The 16,395-nt window shown below is 43.0% G+C and overlaps 2 protein-coding genes across 2 annotated transcripts in view; one reads left to right on the plus strand and one right to left on the minus strand.

Annotated features, from left to right (window-relative positions):
* The first annotated feature begins 678 nt into the window (after window positions 1–678).
* LOC307245480 (BBSome complex member BBS1-like) lies at window positions 679–7,373 on the plus strand. The gene is made up of 6 exons (XM_080021066.1): window positions 679–1,200; window positions 2,370–2,552; window positions 4,156–4,287; window positions 4,510–4,616; window positions 5,177–5,297; window positions 5,405–7,373. Exons 1-6 carry the CDS (start codon window positions 832–834, stop codon window positions 6,233–6,235), a joined length of 1,743 nt encoding a protein of 580 aa, XP_079877192.1. The 5' UTR covers window positions 679–831; the 3' UTR covers window positions 6,236–7,373.
* A 2,167-nt stretch (window positions 7,374–9,540) lies between these two features.
* LOC307245362 (monocarboxylate transporter 9-like) overlaps window positions 9,541–16,395 on the minus strand; it is a 6,857-nt gene continuing 2 nt past the window's right edge. The window contains exons 1-8 of the mRNA XM_080020909.1: window positions 16,096–16,395; window positions 13,500–13,643; window positions 13,061–13,156; window positions 12,526–12,907; window positions 12,313–12,392; window positions 10,872–11,094; window positions 10,264–10,436; window positions 9,541–9,872 (exon numbers count right to left, since the gene is read on the minus strand). The exon at window positions 16,096–16,395 is cut by the window's right edge and continues 2 nt beyond it. Of these exons, the coding sequence (XP_079877035.1) occupies window positions 9,637–9,872; window positions 10,264–10,436; window positions 10,872–11,094; window positions 12,313–12,392; window positions 12,526–12,907; window positions 13,061–13,156; window positions 13,500–13,643; window positions 16,096–16,351 (1,590 nt within the window). The 5' untranslated portion in view covers window positions 16,352–16,395 and the 3' untranslated portion in view covers window positions 9,541–9,636. The remainder of the gene's footprint in view (window positions 9,873–10,263; window positions 10,437–10,871; window positions 11,095–12,312; window positions 12,393–12,525; window positions 12,908–13,060; window positions 13,157–13,499; window positions 13,644–16,095) is intronic.

Genomic DNA, 16,395 nt, shown 5'->3' on the forward strand with positions numbered 1-16,395 from the left:
TGTGGATAGAAATTATGATAGGATCAAATAAGATAACTATTTACCCTTGGGGTTTGTTTATTAACATCCAGGATAGAACAGCTTGCTTTTGGAAATAAGACAATCTAATGGTTATTTTGTCAAAATAACATTTGAATTGAAATAAAAATTAAATGTCATGCGACAGGATAATATATTTGGGGAAAGCCTTCGAAATATTAAGTTGACCTTTAATACGTTCTATTATCCAATCCGGAGATACGCCCCCTGCGAAATTATCTAGATACCAAGCGTGCACTCCTAATAAATAAAATACTCACAATCTAAATGTACCCTTTTTACATTTTAAAGCAGATTTTTACACCCTTAAAAAAATGTCGCTAAAAGGGTAAATAAAATCAAAAATAGAAAAAAGTTTAATGTCGTATAGTATAGTAGTAGTCATTTAATTAAAAAAATTTAATGTATAAATGAAAAAATAATGAATACAATAAATAGATTAATGTATTGCTTTCTTCTAATATATATATATATGTTTTTTTAAATTTATTTATTTATTATCATTTTGCCGACGGGTAAATTCTACGTCATCGGGAATCGACGAGGGTAAAGCCGATTTGAGGATTACACCAGGGGATAAAGGAACGATCCCGGTGGTCGCTTATGTCTCAGCTGTTTGAATTCCGCGTAATTGTGAAATGTTTTGATCAAACATTATCGCCACTCTGCATTACTTTTTAAGCAAACGGGGGAAATCGCACACCAAATCTTCCTAACTGCGGCGGCGACACGACGAACAAACGACCCGGTCGCCTTGACGACGGCGGGCGCGTCGAACCTCCAACGAGCACGATGTCTTCCGTGAGCGAGACGGGCGCCGACGCCAGCAAATGGCTGGACGCTCACTACGACCCCGTGGCGGGTCTCCACACGTTCTCCTCCTGCGTGGACGTCGCGGACCTGAACGGCGACGGCGAGAATAAGCTGGTGGCGGGAGACCTGGGCGCCGTGCGGCTCAAGGTGTTCCGCGGCACGGCTCAGGTGAGCGAGAGCGCGCTGCTTGACCTGCCCGCGGGCCTGGTGTCCTTCCTCATGGACCTGCACGAGCCGCGCGTCCCCGCCGTCGCAGTGGCTTCCGGCCCGTTTGTGTACGTGTACAAGAACCTGCGACCCTACTTCAAGTTCACGCTGCCCGGCCTCGAGGTCAATTCCCTGGAGCAGGTAAGACACGTTTAAAGCCACGACCCGCTTAAACATGGCGAGACTCAACCCCAGACCCACTTGGGTCATTGGGGACTCCCAACCCAGCCTACACACGTAAACCTGGCGGAATTCAAACCCAGATCCACTTTGGTATTTGGGACTCAAACCCAGTCTACGCGCATGAAACATGGTGGCACTCAACCCCAGCTTACATACGTAAACATGGCGGGATACATGGCGGGATTCAATCCCAGACCGACTTTGGGGTGGACTATGGTACTCAAACCCATCCTACACACACAAACATGGTGGGACTCAGCCCCAGCCTACACATGTAAACATGGTGGGATTCAAACCCAGACCCACTTGGGTCATTGGGGACTCCCAACCCAGCCTACACACGTAAACCTGGCGGAATTCAAACCCAGATCCACTTTGGTATTTGGGACTCAAACCCAGTCTACGCGCATGAAACATGGTGGCACTCAACCCCAGCTTACATACGTAAACATGGCGGGATACATGGCGGGATTCAATCCCAGACCGACTTTGGGGTGGACTATGGTACTCAAACCCATCCTACACACACAAACATGGTGGGACTCAGCCCCAGCCTACACATGTAAACATGGTGGGATTCAAACCCAGACCCACTTGGGTCATTGGGGACTCAAACCCAGTCTACAAGCATGAAACATGGTGGCACTCAACCCCAGTTTACATACGTAAACATGGCGGGATACATGGCGGGATTCAATCCCAGACCGACTTTGGGGTGGACTATGGTACTCAAACCCATCCTACACACACAAACATGGTGGGACTCAGCCCCAGCCTACACATGTAAACATGGTGGGATTCAAACCCAGACCCACTTGGGTCTTTAGACTCAAACTCAGCCTACACACACATTCTTATATTTTATAATTAAATTGTCATAAGTTTGACTTCACCCATCAGTTATTAGCCATGTCCATACAAATGTACACATATTATACAGAAATATCCAACTATAGCATATAATGCTACTTGTCTGTCCGCGCTACAGTGCACCAACTATTACCAACACAAATTCCTTGTATATAAAAATGTATTCGGCCCAACGAACAGATTCTGATTCTGATTTATTTTCTCAAGGAAATTCAGTAACCAAAATGTGGTTCCCCAATTGCAACCCCCGGCAACAGGATGTGTGGCACCAGGCCAGGGAGGATCAGATCGACCCACTGACCTTGAAGGAGATGCTGGAGGGCATCAGGGAGAAGGCCGACGTCCCCCTTTCTGTCAGATCACTGAGATTCCTCGCACTGGAGCCACAGGATATGAAGGAATTTGTCGACGTCCACAAGCAGCAGCCGATAAGGAGACAGGTGATTAGACACCTAGAAATTATTTTCCACGGAGGGGCAAATGTATGGATGGTACCCCTGACTGTTCATTTTTGCTCTCAGGTTGTTGATGCTCAGTTATCGTCGGTTGCCACAGTGACACTAATGCGGGAAGTTCACTTACTTAGCGCATCCCCCCCAAGGGCCTGGAGGTGGCATTTTTAAAAACCTCATAAAAAATCTTTATTTAAATTTTTATTATTTACTGGAATGTGAACATACCATGATATGCAATGGTGAGCTTAGACCAGTAATTCTCAATCTTTTTCATATCAATGACTTTCCATTTGATACGTATTAGGCCATGAACCCCATTTGATTTGAGGATTGATTTGTCTCTGGGACCCACCCCCCACCCCATCTGAGAAGGTCTTTATTTACTGATTGAGTCTGAACCCTCATACCTGTCTATACTGTAGTTGGGGAGATAACGGTGAAACCTTGATCTAAACCATTGTTATTGTAAGTTCTATAATGGCGCTTACAGCTTGTAAATGAAATAACGGTGAAATTGAACTTTTAATCATTTGAAGGGGACCTCCTGGAGCGATTTCAAAGGACCCCTGGGGGATCCCCAGTAGGCTTGGCCGATCGTGCAAAATTCCAGCCGATTGGAATTGAGACGATTTAAATTTTGCTTGGGAGATCATGCAAAATTCCAATCGCTGATCGCTGGACATTGTCTTAGTACAACTAAGTTGTTTTAAAAATTAAATTAGTTTCATAGCAGTAGGAAGCTCGCACTCTCTGGGACTGGTTTATGTTTCTCGGGGCTGTGCGTGGGTGTTGCTCTGCGGGCTCCGGGCTTCTCTGGGGGCTTCTTTCTATGTTTATGTTTTTCCATGTACATGTTGTTGTTTGGTTTTATGTTTATTCGTCTCACCCGTGGTGATTCTCCCCCTCTTGGATTAGTGATGAGTTGTTTGTAGACTAAAACATGGTGAGATCGTTCTCCAAAGAGGGGGATTGTTGTTGGTTCTGTGTAACAAAAAGTTGTGCTCATCCTGTCACAGGTTGTCCACAGGGCAAAGTTGTTGCAGCAGTGCTTGATGATTAAAGAATGAGTAAAGCGTTGCATTGCAGATTGAAAAGTTAAACTTGACTTGCAGACTAACTCTGTTCGAGATTCAATGAAATACAAATACTCTGTCTCTGAGATTATATAGTGTGTACATATAAAGAGTATTTCTGTATTATCACAATATATTTGATTTGCATATAGAGCGGGGAAGTGAGAGCCGATCCGAACAAGCTGTTACTCAAGACGCATGTGGAGATGCATTTTAATGCCAGGTGTAAACCTACATACTTGTTCATAACGACTAAAGTCGTTGTCACATTCCATTTCTTAGGTTGTAGTTGAAAAGACAAACTCAAATTTGCATTCACTATCAGATTTAATGACGTTTGAGAATTATAAGTGGCTGTACGTCTCTGTGTATTCCCATGACCCGATTTGGAAGGGGATCTTTGAAGTTGAACTTTCTTTCACAGGTCCTCGAACTTCCACCCTTTGGTTTCCATTGTTTGTCATTGATAAAAATCGCAAAACACTTGATTTGTTTCTGTTCTTCTTTTCTCGCAGACCGTCATCACCTGCATCGGCACACTGAAGAAGAGCACGGCAGACGAAGATGGGGTTAGTTGTCTGGTGATTGGCACGGAGAGCAATGACCTCTATGTGCTGGACCCTGAAGCCTTCACAATCCTTTCTAAGGTAGTTTTCACCCTCTCTTCTATTTGAAATCTTGTTAACTACAGTTTGTCTGTCTTCGGGTGTAACGTGCATACTGTTGGAAGAGGCTGACTCACTTAATAAACCCGGTCAGCTAAAGGTGCTCAAGTGATTTGATCTATTTCACGGCGAGTTTGGAAATGTAAATTGACTGAACGTAGTCTCTTTTCTCTTTTTATCCCCCCTTGACATTAATGGTTTCAGATGTCACTGCCAAGCATTCCCACCATGATGGATGTGACTGGTCAGTTTGATGTGGAATTCCGCATCACAGTCGCATGTCGCAATGGGAACATCTACATAATGCGCAGGTAAAGCTGCACCTCTGCAATTAGGCATTCACATTAAGTGGTTGTTATTACAGTATGTAAGCCTTGCTGCCTTAAAATCTACAGGATATGAGAAGGACAGAAATGCCTGTTACCAGACGAGCAATGGGGAGATTTATTTTTCCTGCATTCTAGGGATTTTGTTTCTATATATGAGAATCACAGAAATAAGTAAACTGCAGATGGTCAACACTTTATTTGAAAGAAGAAAAAAAAGTAACAAAAGTGCAACAGGGGCCTATTCAGAATTTACAACTGTCAGTCTTCCACATCCATCTAATTTTCCAATGTGTGAAGAATTGAAATAATCGATCTTGTGCATTAAATATGGCGTTGAATATAAAGTTTTTTGTTTTTTTTTCTGTTTTCTTTTGGATTTGAAATGCCATTAGCTTTATGCAACAGTTGGGGTAATGCAAAGAAGTAGACAAAAACAAAAAATTAATTTGAAAGCGAAAGAAAATGTTCATCCCCCTGGAGCACGCAGATTCACAGCAGGCTTTAAAAGGTATTCTGACTTAAACATGGTCCTTCGTTCGCAGGGAATCGACCAAGCCCAAGTACTGCGTGGAGCTCTCATCACACCCGGTGGGGCTCGTGAGGATCGGGAAGAACGTGGTGGTGGGCTGCGCTGAAGAGAAACTGCAAGGCTTCACACAAAAAGCAAGTCATTCTCTCTTGCCTTTCTGCCACATATTTCAATCTTTCGTCGGATTAAATTGAGGTGAAAAGGAAAAGCCAAACGTGTGTTCCCATCTTAATGTTTTCAGGGGAAGAAGCTTTGGACGGCCACCCTTCTGGCCCCCATTACCGCCATGGCTTCCATGGATCTACCCACTCGAGGCTTCCAGGCGGTACTGGTTGGCCTGGCCAACCGCGAGGTCCACCTCTACCGGGACAAGAACCTCCTGAGCGTCATCAAGACGCCCGACGTAGTGACCAGCATCTGCTTCGGTCGGTATGGGCGGGAAGACGGTACGCTGATCATGACCACCAAAGGGGGCGGGCTGATAGTGAAGATCCTCAAGAGGACGGCTGTGTTCGATGACAGGGACAGTGCCCCGGGACCCCCTCTGGCCCAAAGTATCCGCCTCAACGTCCCCAAGAAGACTAAGCTGTACGTGGACCAGACCATGAGGGAGCGGGAGAGCGCAGTAGCCATGCACCGGGCCTTCCATATGGACCTGAGTCGGCTGCGTCTGGCCGCTGCCAAGGCCTACGTCAAGGCGCTGGAGTCCAGCCTGACGCCCATGTCAAGCAGCCTGAGCGAGCCGCTGAAAATGAACGCCATGGTCCAAGGCCTGGGCCCGTCCTTCAAGCTCACGCTCAATGTGCAGAACACAGCAGTCTGCCGGCCCATTATGAACCTGATTATCAGCTTCCTGTACGACAACAACCTGTACAAAATGAGGAACCCGTATTTTAAGATCCCGCTGCTGGTCCCGGGGCTGGTCTACCCCATTGAAACCTTTGTGGAGTGTACAAGCGATAAAGGAATATCAGACATAATCAAGGTGTTTGTGCTGCGCCAAGGCAAGACAGCACCCCTGCTAACGGCTCACATCAACATGCCCGTCAGCGAAGGACTGGCGCTCAATTGACATGGACGCGTATGGCAACACCACTGCTCGTTGCAATATTGTATAAGTCAAGTCGTGTTGCAAAGAACAATGATGTTCCCAGAAAATCCACTGCTCAACAAGATGAAAGGGACAGTCTGATCTGGGGGATTATAGTCTTAATTATTGTGATGCGCAAAGGTACACATTACAATTGAATCATTACAATCTATCATTCAGAATGAACTTGTATCAATAGGTAACGTGTTTTTTCGAAACTTTAGTTTACAATATGGCTACATGGGTTGACAGATTGCAAGTAAAAGGCTTTCACTGGACAGTTTGGTATTTAATGGCGGACTCTTTCTAGGTTGCTTTTATTTAGTTTTTGACAAGCACTTTGGACTTTTTGTAGCTATTTGGAGTGATGTCAACAATGACAAAATTGTACAGAAAACATGGGGGGCACTGTTCCTTTATTGTCGTAATTTCAGTTTTTGCACCGTTTAACTGGTTTCATTTCGATGAATGATGATTTGTTGACATCTTCTCGATTCATTGCCATTCTGAGGATTTGGTGAAATGCTGAAACCCAAAGCATGTTAAGTGTGTAAATGACCAGTGGTGGTAATTTGTGAGTTTTGGAAACCATCCCACACTGTGCCTCATTTGAAATGGTCTACAACACTATATATTTGTACTCTCATCCAGCGTGGTTTGCTTGTGGTCCATTTCAAAATTGGGATGAAAAAGTGTTGCCACAAGCCGCATACTACATTGCTGTTCAGCAACATTCTATTACATTTAGTGAAAAGCACATAATATAATACATATATGAAATATTTTTAATTAAGCAGTATAGAAACAAATGTAGAAAAGTGTGTGTGCAATATTGGATGTTTTTCCACATAGCAAATTTTATTTTACACAAAGGATTTAGTGTTTGTGAAGGAAACCCTTTAAATGCATAACGCATTTGTACAGGTATGTATTTGATGTATATAGGAATATTTTACTTCCTACTTGTTTTACTTGGTAATTGTTTTACTTCCCGTTGACATTCCAGCTGTTGCTTCCAGGTACGGTAGCCAGGGTGATACTGGGTTTGCCAAGGAAGAGACAATATTCAAGTTTGCGTTCAACCACTCAGGGACTGTTATACTCATTGGTTTTTGGAAACATGTACGGTGAAATTTGATAGTAAAATAAAATAAATTCAATTTCAAGCCTCCTCATGCATTTTTAACCGCCTTTGCGAGGATCCATCCTCTGTTTTCAGGTGAGACGTCTACCTGCCAATGGAGCTTGAAGGGCATTTTCAATCGACTCACCCTTGATTGAAATGCGGATTTTGTTACTTATACACCTATACACTCACACATACATACCACTGAGACAACCTAACTAAATCTAGGTCGGTTACAACTCAGATCTCATGGTATCCGGAGTTAAAAGACTTTCCCAGGAAATTACTCTTTACAATTCAAGTTTTATTTGTAGTGACACATTAGTTGACAGTTTTTGTTATTTCTCTTATTTTTTCCAAAAGGAGGAAAAATCAATTCCAACAGATAAAGAACTACGGTGTTAATGTGCTTCTAAGACAATGAATGGGCCATCTTGGACAAACTGTCTAAAACATTGTATCAGCAGCCCCGAAACAAACAAAACAAATGTGTAATTAACAACAGTCCGTTTCTGGTCTCAATTTTGAACCCCCCCGCCCCTTTAATAATTTCAACTAAAAAATTTCAATCAATTAGTTTCTCACTGTATATGTGAAGTATACTGATCAGCTGTGCGTTTTGGTATTACGCAATAACCCCTGAGATCAGCAGCCATGACAGTGTCAAAGCGGAGACTTTACATATCAAGTAAATATTTGAAGTCCGTGACCTGCACTCGGATGTGATCCCCATTTCTTAAGGGGGGGTAGGACCAGCCTGGTTTAAATTAAATTCCTTTACATTGTACAAAAAACAAGATCATATGGCAGTATTACTTTTTACTGTTACTTTAAGGGGGTGGCAGATGGGTGTAACAGTAAGGCATAACCAACCTTTAGGCATTTAGGAAATAAAAACATTTAAATACAGTAGTGAGTCATACTTTGGTTTGGATGTGAGAAACAGGGATTTTTGAACCCGCAAAATCGTTAAATGGGCTGTTGGAGAGCTTTGTTTCAAAATAAGATTTCCATTTGTAAAAAATAAAATAAAATTAATCTGTACATTCTCAAAGATTGCAGTATCTTAAGAAAAAAATACGTTGAAGCACAACTTAATATTTGATGTGCATAAAGACAGGCATTTTCTCTACAACTTCATATGCAAAAATACACCTTTGATGTGATTTGCGTGGATCTGAAACAAAAACCCGCCAGTATAGACTCAAGGTAGTTGTCTTTGTTCAGTGGTTCTTGATGCTTGTCATGTCAACTTCACCTGAATTACATCAGATCCGCCTTGCCGTTCCATGAGCTGTGCTTTCATTGTAATTGCATAGTGGCCACTTATGAGAACATCGCACGACGCCGAAGAGACATTCTAAAATTGTCACCGCTAATGGCGGACGGCATTAAACCATTCCCAAATTTGTATTAATGAGCTCCTAGAAAGTTCTTAACGTCAACATTAGAAATTGCCTCAAAGATTCTTTGTGTCTATTTTTGCCTTCGATCCTGGAGAACTAAACAATGCCTTAATGTTCCTTATGGCTAGTGCGCTCTACTTTTGTTCTTCCTTTTGTCGTCTTCGCTTTCAACTCACTTGGGTTTGTTAAATGACACACTAAAGGTGATCAGCTGATTTAACCTATTTCTACATATAGGTATAAAAAATTCAAATACAAGTATCAAGACAAAGAAATGACAGAAAATTTGAATAACTGAGCTATAAAATGTTAGAAAACATGACCACGGGTCATTATACACCTATATAGCTATTGGCGTAAAAAAACTTGAAATGAACGCAAGGGACAAAATGCACCAAAGACTGCCAAATAGAATAGAATTACATGTCTTAACTCGTTTTCCTGATTATGGGGTGTCTGAACTACGTGCAGGTGAATCAAACCTGGTCCTAGTCATCAGTCAGTGGACCACAGCTCTGTGTCGTCGTTCATGTTTCCTGTAGAAAAATAAAGCAGTATACACTAGAACTGAAAAAGCAACCTGGCGCGCAAAATCCGGAAAATAAGGATACAATTCATGTATGGTATAATAACTTAAGACTTAAATTCATTTGGAATGACTTTTTTCCATGATTTATCCACCAAACCATTTCTAGACGAAGACAAACTGGGACTTGCATCAAGTATTTAGATTCCAGATTCCTTTGCAGAGTCGCGACACCTTTCCCAGAAATCCCAATTCTGTGGTCCCGGATTGACAGTAGAGAATCCGCGTTGAAATGTCTAGCGTCAATATAAATTTGGGACCTGCTTCAGCCCACCAGAGTAACCACGAGGGTTGTCGGTGTGTGTGGTGGGGTGCGGTCTGGCAAATCGGGGCCGATGCACTCCGGGTTCTCAGCAAGACACGGGGGGCAGCGGCGTTGGCAACCGCTGCAGCCCAGACACGGCAGGGCGGCCAGGAAGAGGATTGTTCCTCCTAAGAGCACACACCCCCCGCTGAGGTAGAAGGCGACGTCGTAGGACTGCGTCAAGTCATAGAAGCAGCCTGGGGAGGGGAACAAGAGCAACAAGAGGTTCTTCAAATCAATTATTTCGAAAAGCCTAGATAGATTCAACTAATTGTCATTGTACAGAGTACAAGTACTGAGGCAACGAAATGTATTTCACCCATCCTAGCAACTGACGTATCTAGGAGCAGTGGGCTGCCATATATCGGCACCTGGGGAGCAATTAGGGAGTTAAGTGTCTTGCTCAAGGACACATCAGCACACTACCAGGAGGAACATTTGAAGAAAGACAAAATAAGGGCTGAGGTGAGATGTCAGAAATCCTTATGAAATAATGTTAATAATATATATAGACCTGAAAATAATTTGAGCTTTCTAATGAAAAAATAAATTCTAATCTTCATATTAATAACAGGTGCTCTTGCTTACCTACAACAGGTGGACCCAATGTGATTCCGAAGCCCCCGAAGAGCATGAGGATCCCATGGGCTTCAGTGAGCTTCTCCATGCCCACCACCTTGGTGGTTACGTATGGAGTCAAGGACCAGTTGCCGCTCATGAAACCCAAGAAGATGGACAGGATTTGCAGACCTAGATAAGACCTATGGATGAAAGCACCAAAATGGTTTCTATTATATAAAGGACAGCGCAGTACATCCCAATGAACCCATTGCCGTTTCTAAAAACAAAGGTATAACATTTTCTAAAACCGAAACTAAACTTTAATTTAAATCAGGTCACCCACAACTAACTAAAATAATGTTTTGCTCATCTCACATCTTTGTTTGATTGTTTTTAAATGTTTCCTTCTCGATTTGCAGGAAAAAAAATCCAAGAATTGGATCCACTAGATGACGCTATAACCTGTTTTACCAAACTCTAGAACATGATTCCCGTGGATATTTTGCCTGCATTTACATTTCTCTTGCGCTCCTGATGTCTTCTAAATCAATCCAAAGCTAAACCAAACCAGATTGGGTTTCTGAAATGGCCAACAAAAGTCAACTAAAATGAAATCCTAAAATAACATCTCTTACTTGATAACCGGTATGAGCAGAAGTCCCAACCCGCTCAATCCGATGGTGAAGGCATAGAGGAAGACACTGTTGACGAAGGACAGGTCCGCCATGACGCCCAGGCCCACTTTGCCAAAGCCGCTGGAGATGGCGGTAAATGACACAAGCGGGATGGTGGCGATGCCCTCCGACAGCCCCTCAGACTGAGCCACGTCTTCCATAAACAGCAGCGGGGGGAAGGCACCTGGTGGGGGCAGCGGGAATGTTTTTACTGAGCCGCCGGCTGATGTCTGGGTGCCAGACACACCACTGGCCCGTCTCATCCGCACCGTCGGCGAGGTGGACGCTGACATTTTGAATGAGCATTATTACTAGGCATTTTGACCAGCAAGTTTATAATTCATTGGGTTTTTTTTTCTATATAAATTTTACCAAGCAAAAAAACGGTAATTACAGGAGCTACACATCAAGGAAATGACTTGGTGCCATTAAGCGTAATGCACTTTTCCCGCGGTTTCGTACCCCAACATAGAAGTTACATAGCGCAAGAACAGGCATTGAAGGTATGTGTGGGAATGAAAGAGGTGCCATTCTCCATGTTAAAAGTCGGTGTACCACAAAATTTATTTTGAAGTGTTTTTTTTACAGTAAAAACGTACATAGTGTTGCTTTTTTGAATAATTTGATAATTTATTATTGAATACGATAATTATTGCAATTATTAAATATACTTTTTGAATCCCCCAAATTCTTTTTAAGTCTGGTTCACCTTTGTTCCATCATTTTAAGTGCAGAATTTATTAGCAAGTAAAGTATTTACACAAAAACATCCAGTTTTTACTCAATTAAGTCCCACAGCAATGGGGCGACATGCTTTTAGTTTTTTTCGTAACGTCATTCATGTAGGAAACAAACGAAAATAAATAGATCTAAGGCAGGCACCACGCGCGCACAGTGCACTGCTGTCTGGAGGAGAAATAAAAAAACTCCACTCAAATTCTGAGTTAGGTTTACGTTTTTCATTTTCCATAGTATTTTACAAGTAAGAAACTAAGAAAACTAAGTAAATCCAAATCTTTTCCAATGAGATATTATATATATTGCAATATTATAATCACAAGATTTGCATATAGAGCGGGGAAGTAAAATCTGATCACAAATGGTTATTCGATGGTCGAATGGTTATGCTCTTAACGGAGAGGGCGAGAGCCTCCCCCCCCCCTCCCCCTCTTTCCCTCTCTCGCTCACTCTCCCTCTCCAGTTACTGAACACGGTAAACTAAAACTCACACCACTTTAATGTTCTAATTTTTCCTGGCGGATTAAAAAAAACTAAAAACGTTTGTCATCAATTTCAATTGCGATCGAGGGAGTTGATTGCCGATTGCCGATTTAAATCAATTTACGATGGCAAATCTGCCCAAGCCTACTCAGAAGACAATGGCTAATTGGTAGAGACTTACCAAGGGCAAACAGGAAGAGGGAGGTGCACAAAGCCATAAAGACCCTGTCCTGGCACAGCGCTATGTAAGAAGACATATACCTGGAGAGAGAAAGAGGGAGGGACAGGAGAATGGAAGGAAAGGAAAACAAAGGAAAACGGTCTTTACATTATCTGCAGGGAAGGCCTCATGAGGTCTGCACAAGCTAAGCTAAGTGTGTTGAGCGGGCCTTACCTCGAGTAGTGTCTGAGTTTCTTCTTGATCAGCCTAACCAGGGCTGAACAGCTGATCAGACCCCTCCTCTCAGGGGCCAGCATCTCCTTGGTTTCAATGGTGAGCAGCACATCGGTAGCCAACAGGGGCCTCCCGTGGTCCTGTGCGGCTTCCGGGGCTGTGTTGCCTCCCTTTCGGGGCGATTCTTCCCTGGCTGCCTCCTCTAAGATGGCCGCACGCTGTTTGAGGTAGTATTTTGGCAGGGTCAGCGGTCTCATGGGGCCGGCACAGGCAATGATGTTGAGGGCCAGTGCACCGACAATGAGCAGGCAGCCATTGAGACCCAGCAGCTCGATAAGCTCATTCTGCACAGTGGCGTAGAGGAAGCCTCCCACGCTAGTGCCTAACGGAAAACCAATCAGTTAGGATGTGGGCCGACCACAGATCAGGCTAGCTCATGAAAGCAAAAATCAACGTTGAATAGAGTAGTGCGAATAAAGCAGACACAGCAAGCAGCTGGGTAAGGTAACCATTGTGATTTAGCTGGAGGGCTTACCTGTAGTCACAATGCCCAATGCCAGGCCTCTTTTCTTGTCAAAGTACAGGCAGGTGATGGTGAGTGTTGCAGCATACACCAATCCACAACCCACACCTGAAAAAACACACAAGTTGCATCCTGTTATGGAATAAATTGCAGACAAAGAGGGTTATCACTAATTTTCTACAGCTGTCTGATGGACCATAGGCAGTCATCTGTTACTTCCAATCCATGTTAATGTTATGATAGATAAGATAAACACTTTATGAAAGTGTTGGTGTTTGTATTTTGGTTTTACTTAATGCCAACAAGGGTTTGGTAGTTAGGTATGGACTATTATGGAAATTATGGTATTGTGACATCCCTTCTTACTAAATATAATTCATGGTGTGTGTGTGTATGCGGGGAGGTGCTTAATGACGAAAAGGAAAGTAGGTTAAGAGGAGGAGTGACTTACCAACGACGATGCCAAAGGAGAATATGAGGAAGGGAATGTTTGGAGCGTAAGCGCTTAGCATGAGCCCCCCCGACACCATCACTCCACTAAAGATGGTGACCGGTCGTGCACCGAAGTACACCACACACGCACTACAGATCGGACCTGAAAGGGCGAGAAAAGAAGTGTGATGGAAGAGCACGGGTTAAGTGTGCAGCATAAAAGGTAATGTTGGAAAACTGAGACTGAGGGAAGTGAGAGATCAATATTGACATGGCGTGAAGTTTAACTTCTGGCAAGAGAAGATAATGCAGCCCTGAGCGTAAAAAGAGAGAAACCTAGTGCATATAACCACAGAGCTATGCTAATGAACACACCACAGTGTGTGTGTGTGTATGTCAACATTGGCCAAAATCCTGTTAATATTTCTTCTGATAAAACACATAAGTCTGAATATATTCTAATATCTATTATGATTTTTAAATGTTACAATTTGACCAAATTCCGGGCTGTATTATTGCGTGTTAGGTCCACCAGAAGGCAAACCAATACAATGAGACACATAACGAGTAGAAGTACATTTTATTTGAACATAAACATGAATGCTGTCAAGTTTGAAGAAAAAAAAGGTTAATATTCGAGATGGCTTTTAAAATCTACAATACATGCAAACTTTTATAATGTGTATGGGGGGGTGCCGAGACATGGACACTGGAGTCCTATGGACCGAGCAGCACAGCGCACAGAGTAGCAGACGGATAAAGCTCATTCACTTGCGTGCTAAAAGACGATGTATGTTGACGTATGCGCGCAACACTTTTATAAACAATTACGCAGAAATTTTCTTTGCATATTATTTTTCGAATGTTAATTTTCAGATTCTAACGTAATTTCCTTATAAAATTCGAGTAGCTTTCGAATATAGAACCATTGTTTGACAGCCCTAGGGTGTGTGCATGCCATCAGTATAACCCATAGGGTGTTACAAGGCTTTACAAGCATCCCCCGGCAACAGAGTGAACAAGCCAGAGATCGAGAGAGGGGGGAGGGAGAGCGACAGTCCCTGCTGTCCGGCGACAATAACAACAGAGATGTTGACAGTCAGTTGTGTCCAAGGTTATTGAACTGTAAGTAGTTTATTTGTATATTTTAATTCCAATTAGACAAACCCAACTAAAGCCCCTTTCCCACAAGTAATCCATAACATTTCTGAAAAAAAAAAAATCCGGCAAAGGCAGTAGGTCGTCACAGCGATTGTCGATTTATTTACCGCGAGGTGGGATTGCGGGTGCCCCAATATCTGAACTGAACTGAACCAAACCAAAGAAAGAGCGAAAGCCCGTTTCAGAATGACCTTGAAACTTATTTTTGTGGATTTCTCCAGACGGTTAGAAAAGCACCCGGCGCAGTTAGAGTGGTGACACGGCATACCAGTTCCTATTCAGTACCCTTTGAATTGAGCTTTACAGGTCATTAAATTAGCTAAATAAAAGGAAAAAAATCTGCCAAATAATTGCCCCAAAAAACTGCCGATGGAACTCAGCTTATGGCCGGTTGCAGATATATCCGCCCAATCACCCAAGCCAAGTAGTCATTCACACTTTGGCCTCCTTTACGGAAAAGTTCAGTATGCCGTCTGTTCCCACATAGATAACTGTTATGATACATATGTACAGTATGTAGAGGTTTAGGGTTAGTACGTTATTTCCAGTGTGGATGCGATCATTTTGGCGATCTGTCTGCAACGGACGTACTATCTGAATCGGTTTGTTTCTTTCCTGGCTCTCAGAGACCAGCGCTTCACTTCCTGTCTCCCCGCCCATCCTGGACGGACTCTTTCCTCTGCTGACAGTGGCACAGTGTCCCTGTCCCCAGACGCAATAACTCTAACCCAATGTTAAATCAGTGTGATCATTTTCAACCTGTCCTATACTCTCTGCCTCCAGAGAAAAACAAAACAAAACAAAAATAATACTGTTTGTATCGGGGGGTATTCCGTAAGCGAGGCTAGAAATTTAACCTGAATAACGTCCAGTATAAGCACGTTCTTAACAGCCCGCTAGAAAAGATGCCGGCAACATGTGCCTTGGGGCTAGCCTGGTCGGGAGCAGGCTAGTTTGAGGAATTGCAGCTAAGAGTGTCACAGTTCAGAGGTCACGAAACAGATGCTTGACTTTAGTTCCGCATGATAAATTCGGCATTGTAATTATATCGTGAAAATTAAAAAAATACATATAAAATGTATATATTTAAATTACAATGGCTGAATATACAGTGTGCGATGATTGCTATTTTTCTCAATGAAATTGCCAACATGCCTATTTTGCCAGTCAATTGTGTGCACATAAATAAGAAAATAATGACAAAAAAGCAATGACCGCAATATTATATATATATATATATATATATATATATATATATATATATATATATATATATATATATATAAATATTTCCTAATTTACACAAATGCAACTGACTGGCTGATTGATGAAAGGGCTGCGTTCTCCTCTATGTAACTTGCAACCCTATGAAGCAGCAATCAGCCCTTAACTGTGGTTCAAATGTATTGGATTACGCTTTTTTACTGAATATACTTATTACGCAATGCACTTACTGACTATAAGTCCGACACCGGAGACCAGCGAGCCCACCCAAGCCGTCATCCCCTTTCCCTCCTGGAAGATGTGCAGCCATTCTGGGTAGAGGACACCCACTGACAGGGGAGACCCGTATGCCAGGAACTGAGCCATGAAGCAAGCAATGACGATGATCCAGCCCCACCCTCCGTCCAGGGTCTTTGCCGCCCTGGTCTCTCGAGCCTTGCCGCTGCCGCCGGCGTCGGAGAAGGCGGTGGTTGTGGTGGTAGCCATGACAACTCACTTTGATGGCTGCTAAGAGGGCAGAGTTGAGGACA

The sequence above is a fragment of the Zeus faber genome, assembly GCF_960531495.2.
Source record: "Zeus faber genome assembly, chromosome: 20".
Lineage (NCBI taxonomy): Eukaryota > Metazoa > Chordata > Actinopteri > Zeiformes > Zeidae > Zeus > Zeus faber.